At 53.6% G+C, this 15,840-nt stretch overlaps 2 protein-coding genes across 3 annotated transcripts; one reads left to right on the top strand and one right to left on the bottom strand.

Moving 5' to 3' along the window:
- Positions 1–707: 707 nt before the first annotated feature.
- Positions 708–8,937, top strand: VAT1 (vesicle amine transport 1). 2 transcript variants are annotated; one of them, XM_079328022.1, is made up of 7 exons: positions 708–737; positions 809–1,138; positions 1,841–2,048; positions 2,333–2,503; positions 2,591–2,680; positions 3,598–3,839; positions 4,836–8,937. In XM_079328022.1, the coding sequence occupies exons 2-7, from the start codon at positions 812–814 to the stop codon at positions 4,935–4,937; spliced, it is 1,140 nt and encodes a 379-aa protein (XP_079184148.1). In that variant the 5' UTR covers positions 708–737; positions 809–811; the 3' UTR covers positions 4,938–8,937. The 2 variants fall into 2 exon arrangements, with proteins under 2 accessions (XP_079184148.1, XP_079184147.1); XM_079328021.1 differs by lacking the exon at positions 708–737 and having other exon boundaries at positions 777–1,138.
- Positions 8,938–9,779: 842 nt separating this feature from the next.
- LOC306812989 (uncharacterized protein) lies at positions 9,780–15,441 on the bottom strand. Its single transcript, XM_079327977.1, has 5 exons — positions 15,235–15,441; positions 14,611–14,714; positions 10,853–13,705; positions 10,311–10,519; positions 9,780–9,854 (listed from the first exon to the last, which is right to left on the bottom strand). The coding sequence occupies exons 1-5, from the start codon at positions 15,410–15,412 to the stop codon at positions 9,785–9,787; spliced, it is 3,414 nt and encodes a 1,137-aa protein (XP_079184103.1). The 5' UTR covers positions 15,413–15,441; the 3' UTR covers positions 9,780–9,784.
- Positions 15,442–15,840: the final 399 nt, after the last annotated feature.

Below are 15,840 nucleotides of genomic sequence, written 5' to 3'. Positions count from 1 at the left end.
AGGTGGTTCGTGTTTTCTTTTTGGGCCTGGATATTTTTCTAGTTCGAGAGCTCTTTGATTTGCTCGCTTGAGCAGTCACCCTGCAGTGGCTGCGGGTAGTTAGGAATGAATTCACCGAGATCAGATAATTGAGGTGTGGGTTCTGCTGTGCCCTGCACACACGAAATGGGCACTGCCGATGGTCAGTGTGCTGTTTGGATCCGAGCACTGAGCTCATGGAGGAGGCTGATGTCTGCTGGCAGAAGGAGAGGCTGGATCCAACGATCTGTCAGCACATGCAACCTGATTTATTTTTCTTTAGTTGCAAGACTAGAACTCTGCCCCTCCCTCCTCCCTGTCGCCCGGAGCCACCGCCGGGCCGCGAGCAGAGCCACGGCCGCTGAACTCCCGGCAAGTGCCAGGATTTCCGCACTATAAACTGTAGAAATAACTCAGGGAAATGTTACTCCAGCAAAACTGCCATTTCAACCGTATCCCCAGGAAGCGCGCAAGCAGCGCGTTTGCTGAAAGGAATCATTTAGCTAAAAAAAAAAAAAAAAAAAAAAAAAAAATTTAAAAAAAACTAAAGAGGGAAGGAATATAAAAGACAAAAAAGGCGGTGTGGAGGAGAAGGTGGGGGAGCGGGCTCGGCGCGGTCGCCGCCCCGCCCGCCGCCGCTCCCGCAGCCCCGCCCGAGCCGCTCCGCCCCCGGCCGCGCCCAACAGCCGCCGCCGCCGCCGCTCCCGCCGCTCCGCAGCCCCGCTCGCCGCTCCGCAGCCGCTCCGCAGCCCCGCTCCCGCCGCTCCCGCCGCTCCCGCCGCTCCGCAGCGCCATGTCCGCCGAGCCGACCCCGGCCCCCGCCGCCCCCGAGCAGCTCCCCGGCCCCGTGCCCCCCAAGGGCGGCGGGGCGGCGGCCGAGCACCGGGCGCTGGTGCTGACGGGCTTCGGCGGCTACGACAAGCTGAAGGTGCAGAAGCGGCGCGGCGCGGAGCCGCGGCCCGGGGAGGTGTCGGTGAGCGTCCGCGCCTGCGGCCTCAATTTCGCCGAGGTGATGGCACGGCAGGGCCTGTACGACCGGCTGCCGCCGCTGCCCGCCTGCCCCGGCATGGAGTGCGCCGGCACCATCCGCGCCCTGGGCGACGGCGTCCGCGACCGGCAGGTGAGCGCTGTCCGCAGCGATGGCCCCGAACCCCGGCCGAGCCCCAGCCCGCCCGGCCCGGTGCCCGCCGCTCCGGTGCCGCTCCGGTGCCGCTCCGGTGCCGCTCCGGTGCCGGGACTCCCCGTCGGGCGGGCGGCCCGCTCGGACAAAGGCCAGGGACAAAGGGGCAGGGCGGGCAGGGATCCCCGGCTGCTGCTCCGGGGCCGCGGCAGCGCTGCCGCCCGACGGAAGCCGCGGGGGCACGGCCGTGTGCCTTGGATTCTGGAGGATTTCCTAAGTTTGCCTTGATTGATGCTACTAAACGTTTCCTGCCTCCAGGATGCTTACAAGAACCATCAGTAATATTTTTTGGTATTTAGACTTCTGCTCCCAGCTTGAGCAAGGAGGGTGGGACATGGTCCAGTGGTTGGTTTGGGCTGCCACAGTTTGGGTTTGGGTACCACCACAAAGCCAGAGCCCGGAGTGCCTGTGGTCTCTCCGAGGTTCCTGGTGTGTGCCCAGCTCTGTGGTGAGAGGTGCTGTGCTGTCTCCAGATGAGGAAGGAGCAGGCTATGTTCTCTTGCCTGAGTCCAGAGTGCTGCAGTCCCTGCAGACCTTTGCACAGAAGATAGTGTGCATGCACTAGCTCTGATATAGCAAGGGCATGATGGCTTCTGCTAGCCTTGGGAGCGTGTTTCAAACCACCTTATCCTCTGATTTTAGGTTGGTGATAAAGTAATGGTTCTGGCAAGGTCAGGGCTCTGGCAAGAAGTCGTGAATGTGCCGGCCAGTCACACTTTCCCAATACCTGAGGGGATGAGCTTCGAGGAAGCTGCTGCTCTTCTTGTTAACTACATCACTGCCTACATGGTTCTGTTTGACTTTGGAAACCTGAGACCCAACCAGAGTGTCCTCATCCATATGGCTGCAGGTAAGTAATTCTTGCCAGACCATGCTGAGGCTCTTGGTTTCACCATGCAGTTTCTGAATAAGTGACAGGGGTGAGGAAATGATCTGAATGGGACTGGACTGACAAAAAGTCACCTAGCAGAGATTCAGGCTTCATGCTGGCCCCATTTCCCTGCAGCTGGGGTCAGTTTATCCCAGTGTGCCCCAGCATCAACCTCACCGGGCAGAGCCTAATTTACCTGTTCACAGGGTTTTTTGACTGCCGGAGCTGTTTGCTTCTAAATTTTTCTCACTGCTGATTTTCAGGTGGTGTGGGAACTGCTGCCATTCAGCTGTGCAAGACTGTAGAAAATGTCACCATTTTTGGCACAGCATCTGCCTCCAAGCACGATTTCCTCAGGGAGAGTGGTGTTACTCACCCCATTGACTACCGAACCATGGATTACGCAGAGGAGATCCGGAAAATCTCTCCCAAAGGTACAATGTGGTGGAGGATTTCTGCAACTGTCTTGCATTTTTTTCAATTGCCAAGAAACTTCTGTTAACTTCCAATTCCCTCTCTAGGTGTTGACATAGTCCTGGACCCTCTGGGAGGATCTGATACGTCCAAAGCTTTTAACCTGTTGAAGCCGATGGGCAAAATCATCATTTATGGTGAGTGTGAGCAAGGTGCCCAAACGCAGGGACTGTGTGATGGTGGAATGGGATCTGCACAGGAATGCTCCATGTCTGGGTGCATGGCTGTCAGGCACCATCACTATTCCTCTCTGCACCCTGTGCTGTGGTTCTGTTAGTTCATTAAGGTCTTTGGGATCCATTGGCTTGGTGAGACACTGAGGGGAGTGAGGTTTGTCTTGTCCTCAGAGCTGTGTTCACAGGCTCCAAGGCTCTTCCCTCCCATGGTGAAATCTCTCTTGGAGTAAAAGCTGGTGCCTGCAGGGGAAGCTGGAATGTCCTCAGGGAGGAATACTGGCATAGCTGCTTTGTCTAGGCTGAGTTAATGCACAGCCTTGCTTTTCTTTTAGAGGATGTGTGGGAGATGAGGTTTGAGGCTACTGAATACTTATCTCTCCATTCCCCAGGCCTGGAACACTGTGATTTTGTCCCATAGACAAAGCCCTCACACAACCCCCAGTGGGATTCCAGACACTTGCACCAGTGTGCAGCTTTGGTTGTCCCAGCCACTGATTCCCCTGAAGAAGCAGGGCTGTAGGAGAAGGGAAAGCTGTCCTGCCAGCCTGGCTGGATGTCACTTGTAACCCTTTCTTACCTCTGCCAGCACTCCAGTCTAGCTGCACTGCTGATGCCCTAGGAGGGCCAAAGAGAGTAATTGTTCTGCAGTTTTGCCATAGGAGGGCTAGTAATCCAAATTCTGCATATCTTGAGGCTGAGGCAGGTGCCTGTTTCCATTGCAGGTCGACTGGGCAGGCTCTGCTGTCTCCAATTCTCAGCTCTGTCCCTCATTATGCTGAGTGGCTGTTCCCCCTGTGCATGGTCTGAGCTGTTCCATGGGATGGCCTGTTGCCTCTGGTGTTGTGTTCCAACTTATCTGTGACTTGCCTTCTTTTCAGGTGCAGCAAACCTGATCACTGGGCAGAAGAGGAGCCTCGTGGCTATGGCTAAAACCTGGTGGAACCAGTTCTGCATCAATGCCTTGCAGCTCCTAAGCCAGAACAAGGCTGTGTGTGGCTACCATCTTGGATACATGGATGAAGAAATGGAGCTTGTTGGAAGTGTTGTATCCAAGCTGGCTAACCTCTACACTGAAGGCAAAATCAAGCCCAGAATTGACTCTGTATGGCCCTTTGAGCAGGTGAGTCTGGGCTAACATACAGGTTGGCAGTGGTACAGAGTGAGCACCTTGTTCATGAGGCCTGAACTGTTAAAAATGTCTAATAACCATCTGTTCTCAGCCATTCATTGCCTTATTCCTTTTAAAATATTAAGGCTGAGTAAAGTGGCTGGGCTCTTCTGCTCCAGTGCACAGGGCTGGGCAGTGCCAGACAGTGTCCCTGTGGAGCAGGGCAGGTGCTCAGCTGTGCTCCATGGGCAGCAGCAGCAGGAGGGGGCTGGGTTCTACACCAGACTGCAGTATGCCCTGAGTAGTCTGTACCCTGTAATTAAGCAGACAGATGGGAAGGTTGTTACTGCCCTTCCAAGAGTGCAAAAGAGCCCAGGCAGTGAAGCAGAATGAGGATATTAGAAGGGAGCAGCAGGGTTTTCATCAGCTCTGCTCTGCTCAGGGTTATTGCATTGATGTGTCCAGGCAGAGTCAGGCTCTTCCCTTGGGAATCCTGTACTGGGGCAGGACTTGCTGCAGGGCAGCAGAGAACTGATCAGTCAGTGTTCATACCTGAGAACTAGTCTGATGCAAAGGCTCAAGGAAAGCTTTGATTCCAGGCCTGGCCCAGGTGCTTAACAACAATGATAAAAATGATACAATTCTGTGCGTTTATTTTTTTTGTGTAGCTGTGGAGACTTTGTCTTCTGGCAGGAGCTGGATTCCTCCCTTTGGAGAGGAAGCTGGGGTGACACACATTGCACTTCCACATTTATGTGAGCAGAGCATCTTTGTGTATGCAAAGGTTGGGCTGTGTGAATTCTTGAGGATAGTTTCCTATCATGGCCTTTTGGGGTAGTTACCCAGGTCTGTCCAAAACACACCTGTGCAGAGGCACATGAATGCTTAGGACTTGCTTGAACTGCCAGGAAAGCTGCTCAGACTGGTCTGGGGATGCTGAGGGGCCCAGGAAGGGCATGGATGGACTCTGCAGTGGGTGGGATTTTACCAGACTCCTTTTGGTTCCAGGTGGGAGATGCTATGAGGCAGATGCAAGAAAAGAAGAATATTGGAAAAGTCATCCTGGTTCCTGAATTACCCAAGGAAGAATCTAAAAAAGGAGAGAACTAAGGAGAAGAGGTGTATGCAGATTATGAATTAATGATTTAACTCCCTGATCCCTTTGGGAACTGGAAATGGACAGATCAGTATCTTCCATCTTTCACCAGTACAAGAACATCATGGTTATCATTCAGATGAGATTTGCATGCTCTTGTTGTGACTGACCCTTTGCCAGATATGCCTCCTGCTCTCTCTTTTGAAGCCTGTTTATTTCATACTGCTTTCTAACCACTTGTTTCTTCACTGAATTCCCAGACTAATCTTATTTTTTTCTGGCAATGCTGAACCTTCCAAGCAGCTGGTGACTAACAACTGCACAGCCTGTCACTGTAAAGTCATGGTGCAGTGTACTCTGACAGCTGCCAAGAATCTCTGCAGAAACTGAGCCCTGCTGAAGCATTTGCACTGTCAGCTTTGGGAAGCCTGTTCAGCAGAGGATTGGCCAAATGTAGAATGTTTCCTCCACAGCCAAAGGATAACCACAGCTGGCCTAGTTTAATTTGAGCAGGAGTTTCTTTTCTGCTCACAGTAACCCAGCTCTATTCCCTCTGCCTTTTGTAGGCTACTAACACAGCCAGATAGTAACAGGTCATATTGTTTTTGCCTTGACCATCCTGGCAATTTGGAGTCTATGGTATATCATACTTTATTTACAGTCACTTCTCTGTGCAGTCAGTAAATACCCTGACAGACTGAGCTGGGCTATATCTGACTACAGAAGAAAAGTTTGATTTAGGTAACCTGATCCCTGTCCATTTTCTATTTCCAAATTGTTTAGAGAGGTCTGAGCAATGTCTGATTCTTAGAGACCATAAGGACTCAACTGTGTCTCAAATGATTGGAACAATTGATGTTGGCTCTGTGCTTTATTATGCTCCAAGTTGGTATTGTTAGGGCTTCACCCTTGTCTTTGTATTTCCAAGGGCTGCAGTATTGAACTGGACTTCATTGAGATGGAAAAAAAAAATAGTCCCCTGTTAATGTTTTGTGCAGTGCCCTGTGCACTGAGGAGGTGTTGCAGTTTTTGGGAAGTAATTTTCAAGAGCCAGTCCTGGGCTGGCTGCCCAGTAGCCTGGGCTGGCTCTCCCTGTGGCACACTGGTTAGTAAAGCTGTGGCCAGGGTAGCAGTTAGCTGATAAACAGCCCAGCTGTGTCTCAAGCCTCTTGACCTGCACATTCTGAGCAGTTTTCTCTTGTGTCCTTGCATTTTTGCTGCAGCAGGGCTTGACTCTTCTTCCCTTGAATCTGTGTCTTTGGGCTCCAGCACTGAGAGTTTAGGAGTTCCCTGGGATGCTCCTCTCTATACCAGAACTTCTACTTTTCTTCCCTTGTGTGCATTTGGAAACAGCTGTGTGGAGACCCAAGCTCAGTTCTGTGAGCACCTTGAGTCCTGGGTGATGCTGTCCTTCCCACCATACCCTGTTTGCAGCCCTGGGCAGCTCTGCTGCTGTCTGTGCTTACTTGCCATGGACTGTAGGTGTGGGAGCTTTTGGGCTTCATTTTGGATTTGAAATGGTAAACACCAAGAAGAGCTGCCCATCATGGAAGAAGCAAAACCTTGAGACTAGAAATCTGCTTAACTAGCCCCCAGGGAGGGCCCAGGGCCCAAGGAGGGCAGGTACCCACTGGGCACAGGGCTGGGCACACAGCCCCACCACCAGCCAGGACACCCCACACCACCAGGGCTGGGGTTCCTCTCTCCTGCTCCAGTGGGGCTCCTGTCTGCCAGTGCAGCTTGTGGTTCAGGTGCTTGGGCTCAGTCAGAGTTCTTTAGAAATGCATAGGCACAGCTTCCAGGGGTCTTAACCTGGCTAATTTCAAATACTGCAACAACCCTGTTCTCTAGAACCTCAGAGGAGTGCTGGAGTCCTCTCACAGATCCTTGTCAGTTCATCTCTTGAACTTCATAAACACAGGCTGATGGAACTCTCAAGCACAACTTTTTACCTTTCTGAATCCAAAATCTTGCTGCTTCTTTCAACCTGCCCTGTCATGCTACTTTAGATTGAATCCAACAGTGTCTGATGCTGCTTTGCCAGATGTGAAAACAGAAGGACTGTCTAAATTGCTGACACAGAAAGTCTGCACCTGCTCCTCTGAGCAACTGGATGGAAGGCACACAAGCTGCACACTTCTGGCTCTGCAGGATTGTAAAAGGCAAAGCTTTTATGGTGTGTTTCACAGGAACATCCTCTCCCTGCTTTATCCTGAGATTTGTGCTCAGTGCCTTACGTGGATGTCTCGGGTCAGGCAGTGTGGCAGGGCTCTCCCAGACCCCTGTGCCTCCTGTGTGCCATGGCAAACAGCATCCCAGTGCCTTCTGCTACATGACTAGCAAGTCACTGAGGCCTTTTCTCCATTCTGGCCTTTCAAAGTATTGCCAAAACCCTGTTTTGACTCTTATTAACTCTGTTTTGTGAACGCTGGTGATGTTGTTGGACTTTCTGTGAATTAGCTGTTCTCTCCCCAGGTGTTCAGCCTTTCTGGGGCTCACCTGGTGGTTCTGTACCCCCCAGTCCATAAGGCCTGTTGTAAAACCCTTGTCTTTTCCAGGGCAGCTGTTTGGCTCCAGAGTGAGCCTTGAGTGAGACTTTATCAGCTGCTCCTTGGCAGCCTTGGCTCTTTGGAAACAATCCTAGCTCCTGGCTCCCTTTAGGCTCACGTGTCTTCTACCTAGAAATTCCTGAAGCCTTTATCAAGGCAGGAATGCCAAGCAGTTACTGCCTGTTGGAGTTCAGCACTGGCTATTTTGTGTCTCTTGGTAGCAACAGTCTTTTCTACAGGAAAACCAAGATTAAATGTAACCTTGCAATCCTCCTCCCCTGCTCTATGCTCTGGTCTAGGTGGGTATGGTTGGTTGTGTTTTGGTTTTTACTTTTCTTTTTTATGGGCCAGTAAGTATAGAACCTGTGTAAAACAACTTCAAGTGTCTTAATCAAGTTAACCAGCCAGTTTGTATACTAAGGACCAAAGCAAAAAAAAAACCAAAATGAAACTCTAGGATAAAAATCATCCCATTCAATGTTGCTTCTTTAGGGCAAAGTTGTGCTACTGAGGAACTGGGAGATTCCTATACTTATCATGTATACCATTCCAGAAGTGCAATTTAATGTTTATTTTACTGATTGTCTGACTCAAAGGTTGTGCCATTCCAGAAGTGCAATTTAATGTTTATTTTACTGATTGTCTGACTCCAAGGTTGTGCCACAAGGAGTCCAAGTGGAAGTGCAAGGAGTTGCTGAGTGGAGGAGGCACCAGGGCCCTGCCTGCTGCAGGGGCTCAGTGCCAGAGCCTCTCCTGTCACTGCTGTGACCTCCCAGCCTGGTGCTGCTGCTCTTGGACAAAGTGCAACTCCTTTGCTATCACCAGGCAGTGGTTGCCACGTTTTTGGTTCTCTTTGGTTCTCTGAAGCTCACTTGTGTTGCAAGCTGATTGCAGGAAGGGAAGGGAGCAGAGGTGGCCTCTGCTTGTACAGAGGAGTGTGGCCCCTGCCAAGTGCTCTGGGAAGGAGTTCAGCTCTATGTTTTGTTTCAGACACCTGCATTAAACTACAATTGTTTAGCCAGGGAGAAGTAAGAATCACTGTGTGTGTCAGGCTTCAGCTAGTGCAGGATCCTGGCTGCTATCATAGGTGTTAAACCACTCTGGTTGCCTGAAGTCTCTGGTGTGCTGAGCCCTCGTGATGGCAAAGTGTTATTGGCAAGTAGTACACGAGCATGATGTGAAATGTGTTAGACTCTGAGTGAGCCTCTTGCAGCATATGGTCTGGTCTGTACTGTCTGCATTGTGTTGATTTGCAGATTTGTGATACGAGTGATGCTCATCCTACAGACACATAGCAAATCTTTTGTTTCAAAAATATATTTCGCTTTGTATGTGTAACCAAGTTGGACAGAAGACAACTGTGCCACTGCTGTTTACATGACTACAGTGTGTACTGCTCCTCTGTCAAATGTTACCATATGCCTTATGTGTTTCAAATGTTAATTAAAAGCATAATAAAACCTTCCACAGCATGCTGCTCGGGTTTCTGTTGTAGTGCACCCTCTGCCCACAGCTCAGGGCAGGTTCAGTTGACAAAGTGTAACACTCCCAGCATAGGGAGATGCCTCTGCTCTCAGGGACAACTGTTGATTCTTGGCTTGAGTGCTGTTCCTGACACTCTTCCTGGAGGGCAGGATGGTGACTTTTGTTTGTGAAGCCTTTAGCTGGGCTCTGCACTTTGTATCTGGGTGTCTCAGCAGCCAGGTGGGGCTGAAGTGAATTCCTGGGCTAAGGGTAAGACAAGGCATGAGCAGCCAAAAATGAGAATAAATCCTGTTTATTGGTCAGCACAGAGCCTGTCCCTGGGAGCAGCTGCTGTGGGTGCTGAAAGCACCTGCTGGCCTCAGAGCAGGTGCTGGGGAGGGGCTGGAGCATGGGCTGTCTGCTGGGGCCTGAGCTGTCAGTGACAAGAGCTGACACTAAACACAGTTCATGTCTGGCAGCAGCTGAGCTGGACCTGCCTGTAGTGGCAGGAGATGGAAGAGATTTCTAGAAGCTGGGACTGGACTAGGTGCAGACTCCTGCCCAGGCTTGTGTCTGCTATTGAGAGCCACCCAGGGCTCAGGCTGCAATCAGCTGCAATCAGCTCTGTGAGTGGCTGGCAGGACAGGCATCCAAGAGGAGCTGGGGTTTGGGGGATCACTGAGGCCTGCATGGGGCAGGGACAAAAGTGCTGCTCTTTGCTAATGTGCAGATTCTGGGAAATGCAGGAGCTCCTTCAACAAACACCTGCTTCTTCTGAGCTGTCTCTGATAAGCTGCAGTGTTCTCAGCAGGAAAAGAAGGCAAAGGGAAGCCACAGGCTGTGGAGAATCACACAAGGCCCAGTTTATTCAGAACTGTGCCAACCTCTTGCAGGTACTGGGCATCTGGGTAGCCATTCCTGCAGGGCAGAGAGGGAAGCACTAAATAAATAAATAAATCCTGCTGATGTGCCCAAACCACAGTGGTGGTTTTTTTTTGCCCCAGCCATTCAGCAGGAATGGAAGAGAGTGAAAAGAGTGGAAGTCCTGCTCATGGGATGTTCTGCTACCTAACACTGTCATGGGATAGGTTGTAAGTGAACAGGGCCCAGAATTCTTGTCCATAGGGAATTTACATATTTCCACACCACTTATGGTTGTGGGATGGCCAAGAGATTTTGCTGCTGGGGCTCTGCATGGTCTGCCATGCCATAGCTGCCTTGCAAGCTGAAGCAAAGGGAGGCACCAACTCTGCCACTGTGGGAGGGTGGAAGAGCCATTCCTGCCAGGATTTGTTGAGCTGGAGCCCATGGTTGTCCTCTTCCAATTGAAAAACCCACACCCATACCCAGAACTTAGGATGAGCAGGGCCATACCTGGCTTGGCCTCCATCCAGGGAGGTTTTGTGGGGGATGAGGCCCCAAGTTACTCTTTCCTCTCCATCACAGGACTTGATCTGGAATGTCAGCCCACAATCAAATGCTTTCCTCAGCAGCTTTGCTGTCTTCAGTCCTTCCTTGTTATCAGGCAGGAAGGCACAAAAATTCCCCCCTTTGTAAGTCTGTCCTGGGCGAGGGTCCCCAACCTTAGAACACAAATAAGAAATTTTAAACAATGGCTGGAGTGCTGTGTCTCTGAGGGGATTTCTAAGGTTTGTCTAGCTTGAAAACTACACTGATGACCATGATCCCCATGGGTTGACAATCACTATCAAACAGAGGTCCTACATGCTCTTGAGAGGCAGCAAGCTGCTCTAAAACCTGGTGTGGAGCTTTTTGCCTTTCACAGGTTAATACCTCTGCTGCTTTACATGTGGGGCAGGGAGCTGTGGCTGCTCTTTCCCCCCCCCCAGAAGCACCCTGACAGACCCCCCTGTGTGGGCTGCAGTGGGATGGGGAAGCTCTGTGGTGATACCTACCCCCTGCACACCATCAGGGATGCTGTAAGCCAGGCAAAGTGTTGGGTCCCCAGAGTATCCAGGCAGGCTCTGAGACAGGGAGGAGATCTTCAGTGTCCCTGAGATCTTGCAGCTTGGGACATCTGAGGAGGATCTGCAGCAAGCTGGCTGTGTACTGTCTGCTGCAAAACATGTCCTGCACAAGGTGTGACCACAGGAGCCCTGGCAGGTCACCCCTGAGCCCTGGCAAGTGTCACACTGGCCCAGAGGGGTCGTGCTGCTTTCCTGTCCAAGGCTGGGGTCTCTTCTCTGCTGTGATGGGAGGTTGGGCTCCTCCTGCTCACTGCTCCTCCCCTGGGCCCTGCCCTGATCCGTGGGCTCTGCTGCAGGTGCCTGTTGGATCACAGCTGGTGGTGGCTCAGCAGCTGTGGCCCTGGGTAGCCAGGTGGGCAGGGACAGAGGAGCTCTGTCAGCTGCAGGGACTGGACAGTGCTGCTGTCCCATTGCTTCGTTGTGGCCTCCTCTGCTCTTGTCTCTTGCAAACTGGAACCTGTCTGGTAAGACTTGTTTTAGCTGGCTGGTGTCAGGCTCCCCCAGAGACAGTTTTGTCTTCCTCTGTTCCTGGGGCTCCCTCAGGCCAGGAGGATTTGGCTTTTCCCCTAGAACCAGGTTCAGAAAGCCACTTCCTCCTCTCCCAGACCCAGAATCATTATGGCCCCTGGCCTCCTCCTGTCCCCAAGCCTGCTGGAGCCTCCAAGGACTGGGGGACCTCTTTTCCTCAGCCTCTGGCACCCAGGAAGCTCTGAGAACATCTGTAAAGTCTACTTTACTGCTGATGTTCAGGTGCAGCAGGGAATTCAGGCTGCCAGGAGGGGCTGGGTCCTGGGTTCTGCTTGGCTGGATAAGGCTTGATTTCCCTGTACTGTCTAGTCCAGGAGACATGAATGAAGACTTCATGGCACAAATTGTCCTGGATGAAAACACAAGGAAAGCCTCAGTCACTCCTGGCAGCATCTCCTTGGGGCAGGCAAAATAGAGTTTGTGCTTGTCTTTTCTAAGCCCAACCTGGAAGGATTTTCCTCTCAAGAGGCTGCACAGTTCACTCAGGGCACTGTCATCTGGACCACTGACAGCGAGATCCGAGTAGCTCACACTCTGACACACCAGGTCAGGGCACTTCCTCACAAGATCTTCCATTTTCCATTTAGCCTGGAGCAGCCTTCTCCTGTCTGCTGCCTGCAGTGTCAGCACTGTGCTGCTCCCAGCCTGGCGCTCCGAGATGTGCACCCCTCCAGCCCTGCACAGCTCATCAACGGTGCCATGGCAGACATCCTTCAGGTAAAACCACTGCAGAGAGTCCAGGCTTATCTCCTCACTCAGCCTGCTGCTGCAGTCTCCAGAGCTGTTGCTTTCCTTTGCCCTTGGGAGGGAGAAGCTGTTGGACCGTTGCAGCACAGGTGTGGATGGAGAGCGTTTGGAGCCTAAAGGCAAAGAGGTCCATGTCACATCACAGATGCTGGAGATGTCACTGTGGGAGTGGTGCCCAATGGGACCTGAGCCTTTAGAGTCCTCAGGATGCTGGAAAGTGCTGTTTTCATTGCCTGCAAAGGGCAACAGCACCTTTTGTTCTGTGAGTCTGGCACCTCCTTCCACATGCTCCCTTTCTGTGGGGTTCTGCTGGGGCTCTGCTGCTGCCCCCAGAAGTTTATCTGTCATAGGGCTGGGAGGCCGACACTGCTGGGTCAGTGGCCTTGGGTCACTCAGACCAGGGGCAGCTATCTCTGATGAATGTTTCCCAGAAAGCTGCACCTGTCCCATCAGTGGAGAGTCCTGATTCAGCAAGAGGCCCTGGCCAGCCTGAGCCCTGTCAGCTTTCAGGGTACTGAAGTTGGCAGCTAGCTTAAACTCACCTTTCAGCTCCGGCCTGCCCAGTCTAGGTCTTGTGGCTGAAGCATCCACAGGCACTTTGGGCAGCTGCTGTGCAGCCTCTGTGGTGCCAGAGGGCTGGGAGCTGCTCAGTGTGTCAACCATGTGTGCAGCACCTCTCCTGGTGACAGAATCCTGAAGGAACTGCTTGGCCTGGGACACATCAACAAGGTTTCCAACAAGATAAAGCTGCTTCAGATCCTCACGGCAGAGCAGATGGGGGTACAGCTTCTGCAGCTCACACATCAGAGCCCTGAGAGCCTGGCTGTCCACTCCCAGCCCTTCCTTAGCAATCTTCTCCTTGCACAGGCTCAGCTCCAGCTGCTGGGAGAGCTGCTGCAGGGCCAGCTGGGCCTGCTGCAAGGCACCCATGTCCCCAGACAGGCCTCCAGCTGGCTGGAGGTACAGTACAGCAACGCCATCCCCACTGACATCCACCACATCCACGTCATGTTGGTGCAGCACACCTTGGTACTCAGCAGCACAGAACTTCTGCATGTACAAGAAAATGTCTAAATCCATTGCTAGGGAAAAATCCTCCAGCTTCCCCAAAAGTTCCACAGCTTCCCCACCCACTGGGCTCTGAGGTAATGGGACTTTAGCTGCTGCTGCATGCACCTGGCCCCAGTTTGGCAGCTGTGCTGCCTCTTGTGCTGACTCAGTGGAGTCAGGCACTTGCTGGTGATCATGCTTTCCCATCTCTTTGGCCCCACAGCTGGAAGCTGGCAGGAGGATCTTGCCAGTGGCTTGGCTCCTGAGGTTCAGGCTGCCCAGCAGGTCTCTGCTGAAGGTCTGCAGCTCAGTGAAAGGTCCCTGGACTATGCAGTGCATAGTCTTTGAGTCGAAGCTGAACTGTGCATTGCTGTGGCTTTTGTGCAAATCCATCAGGAGGGTTTTGCCCGTGGGAAGTTTGCCATAGTCAATTGTCATGCACACGTGTATGAAGATCTGCAAGTAGAGAGTAAGGGAGTCAGAGAGCAAGGACCAAAACCAACCCCTTCCAAAGGCACAGAAAGCAAGTGCACCTGGCCCCTGCATTACTGACACACTCTTCCACCTCTCTCCCTCAGCATCCTGCTTTCAAGAGATGGACCCTGACACAGACAGGACCAAAAGACCCAGACTAAGAAACTCCTTGACTCTGTGCACCTTTTGACCTGTCAAAAGCTTTCTGCAAACAAGGAATCAGAGGGGTAAATTACACAGAGATAGGGCTACATTTCTACACACTAGGAGTTCTTCAAAAAGCCCAAACCCAAGATCCACCATTCTTTCTGCATCTGAATTGCAGTTGCTCTCTTGTCCTTGCAGATCTTCAAGCAGTTTTGGGACCACAGGCTTGCAAAAATGCCTGCAAGGCCAGGCTAATTCCCATGCCCTTGTTTCTGGGGTTCAGACATGAAAACATGAGATGAGACATAGCTACTGCCACGGTCTCTTGAGACTGGAGGAAGAAGCAAGAACTCTCCAGTGGTCCCTAAACACCAGCATGTCTGTATCCCAAGCTTTCCTGAGAAGGAAAGAGGAACAATACACTGTACATCCAGCTGATGACAAGGCAGAGGCATTAATAGGATCCCCTGTGTGGCACCAGATGGACTGGGGAAAAGTGCCTGTTCTCTCCAGCCTGACTACCCTTCATTTGACAGGCACAAATGCCAGATGACTGAGCACACAGCCTGCCTGCCTGTCCCTGTGCTATTAGCACAGAAAAAAAAATCTCCATTTGAATATGAATGACAATGGATTTAAGTGTAATTAAGATGAAAAGAGAGAGTGAGGCTCCCTTCTCGAGCTGTGTGCCAGGCACGGAGTGTGTGTGGGAGCAGCTGGGGCTCATGGCCCCTCAGTACCTCATCAGGGTTCAGCTCTGCAGGGTGCAGCGTCACCTCCAGTGGATACTGTGTCTTTCCAATTGCCAGCACGTGGTTTTTCACCTTCAGGACCCTCTGCGCCACTGGTGGGAAAAGCCACCCCCACCTGTGTCAGCCCAGCCAAGGGACAGCAGAGGGGCAGTGGGACAGAGAATGGCAGGGCAGGGAAGGGTGGGCGAGGCAATGGCAGGGCCAGGGATGGTGGGACAGGGGGTGGCAAGACAGGGGATGGCAGGGTTGGGGATGGCAGGGCTGGGGATGGCAGGGCTGGGGATGGCGGGACAGGGGATGGCAGGGCTGGGGATGGCAGGGCTGGGGATGGCGGGACAGGGGATGGCAGGGCTGGGGATGGCAGGGTTGGGGATGGCAGGGTTGGGGATGGCAGGGTTGGGGATGGTGAGACAGGGGGATGGCAGGGCTGGGGATGGTAGGGTTGGGGATGGCAGGGTTGGGGATGGCAGGGCTGGGGATGGCAGGGCTGGGGATGGCAGGGTTGGGGATGGCAGGGTTGGGGATGGCAGGGTTGGGGATGGTGAGACAGGGGGATGGCAGGGCTGGGGATGGCAGGACAGGCCGGGCCCCCGAGGGTCCCGCGGGCTTTACCTTCTGGTGCCTCGAAGGTGATGAGGGCGCAGGGCGGGGACCCGGGCAGCACCCGCACGTCGGCAATGTCGCCGCCGCCGTTGCGGGAGCGCAGGAAGTGAATGGTGAGCTTGTCGGCCGCCCTGTCGGGAGGCAGCTCAGCGGGGAAGCCCCGCACCCGCACCGTGCGGCCCGCCATGCCCACGGGGGCTGCCCGCGCCCCGCCGCACCGGCGAGCCCTCGCCACACCGAGCCCTCACGGCACCGAGCCCTCACGGCCCGCTCCCCGGCCCCGCCACCGCGGGGAAACGAAAGCGAAAGCGGGGCCGCCCCGCCCTGGGCCCCGCGGAAGGCGCGGCCCGGCCCGGCCCGGGCGCGGCCCCTCAGAGCGAGCGCGGCCCCTCAGAGCGAGCGCGGCCCCTCAGGAGCGAGCGCGGCCCCTCGGAGCGAGCGCGGCCCCTCGGAGCGAGCGCGGCCCCTCAGAGCGAGCGCGGCCCCTCGGAGCGAGCGCAGCCCCTCGGAGCGAGCGCGGCCCCTCGGAGCGAGCGCGGCCCCTCGGAGCGAGCGCGGCCCCTCAGGAACGCGGCCCCTCAGAGCGAGCGCGGCCCCTCAGAGCGAGCGCGGCCC

Source organism: Erithacus rubecula (genome assembly GCF_903797595.1).
Source record: "Erithacus rubecula genome assembly, chromosome: 27".
NCBI classification, from domain to species: Eukaryota; Metazoa; Chordata; class Aves; order Passeriformes; family Muscicapidae; genus Erithacus; species Erithacus rubecula.
The sequence above is the reverse complement of the archived record's forward strand: the minus strand, read 5'-3'. Positions and strand labels throughout refer to the sequence as shown.

Coding starts and splice junctions, on each gene's coding strand:
- VAT1 (XM_079328022.1), top strand. CDS start 812: ATGTCCGCCGAGCCGACCCCGGCCCCCGCCGCCCCCGAGCAGCTCCCC. Junction 2,049..2,332: donor CCTCATCCATATGGCTGCAG/GTAAGTAATTCT, acceptor GCTGATTTTCAG/GTGGTGTGGGAACTGCTGCC. Junction 3,840..4,835: donor CTGTATGGCCCTTTGAGCAG/GTGAGTCTGGGC, acceptor TTTTGGTTCCAG/GTGGGAGATGCTATGAGGCA.
- LOC306812989 (XM_079327977.1), bottom strand. CDS start 15,412: ATGGCGGGCCGCACGGTGCGGGTGCGGGGCTTCCCCGCTGAGCTGCCT. Junction 13,706..14,610: donor CAGAGCTGAACCCTGATGAG/GTACTGAGGGGC, acceptor CTCTACTTGCAG/ATCTTCATACACGTGTGCAT. Junction 9,855..10,310: donor CTGGATGGAGGCCAAGCCAG/GTATGGCCCTGC, acceptor TCTGCCCTGCAG/GAATGGCTACCCAGATGCCC.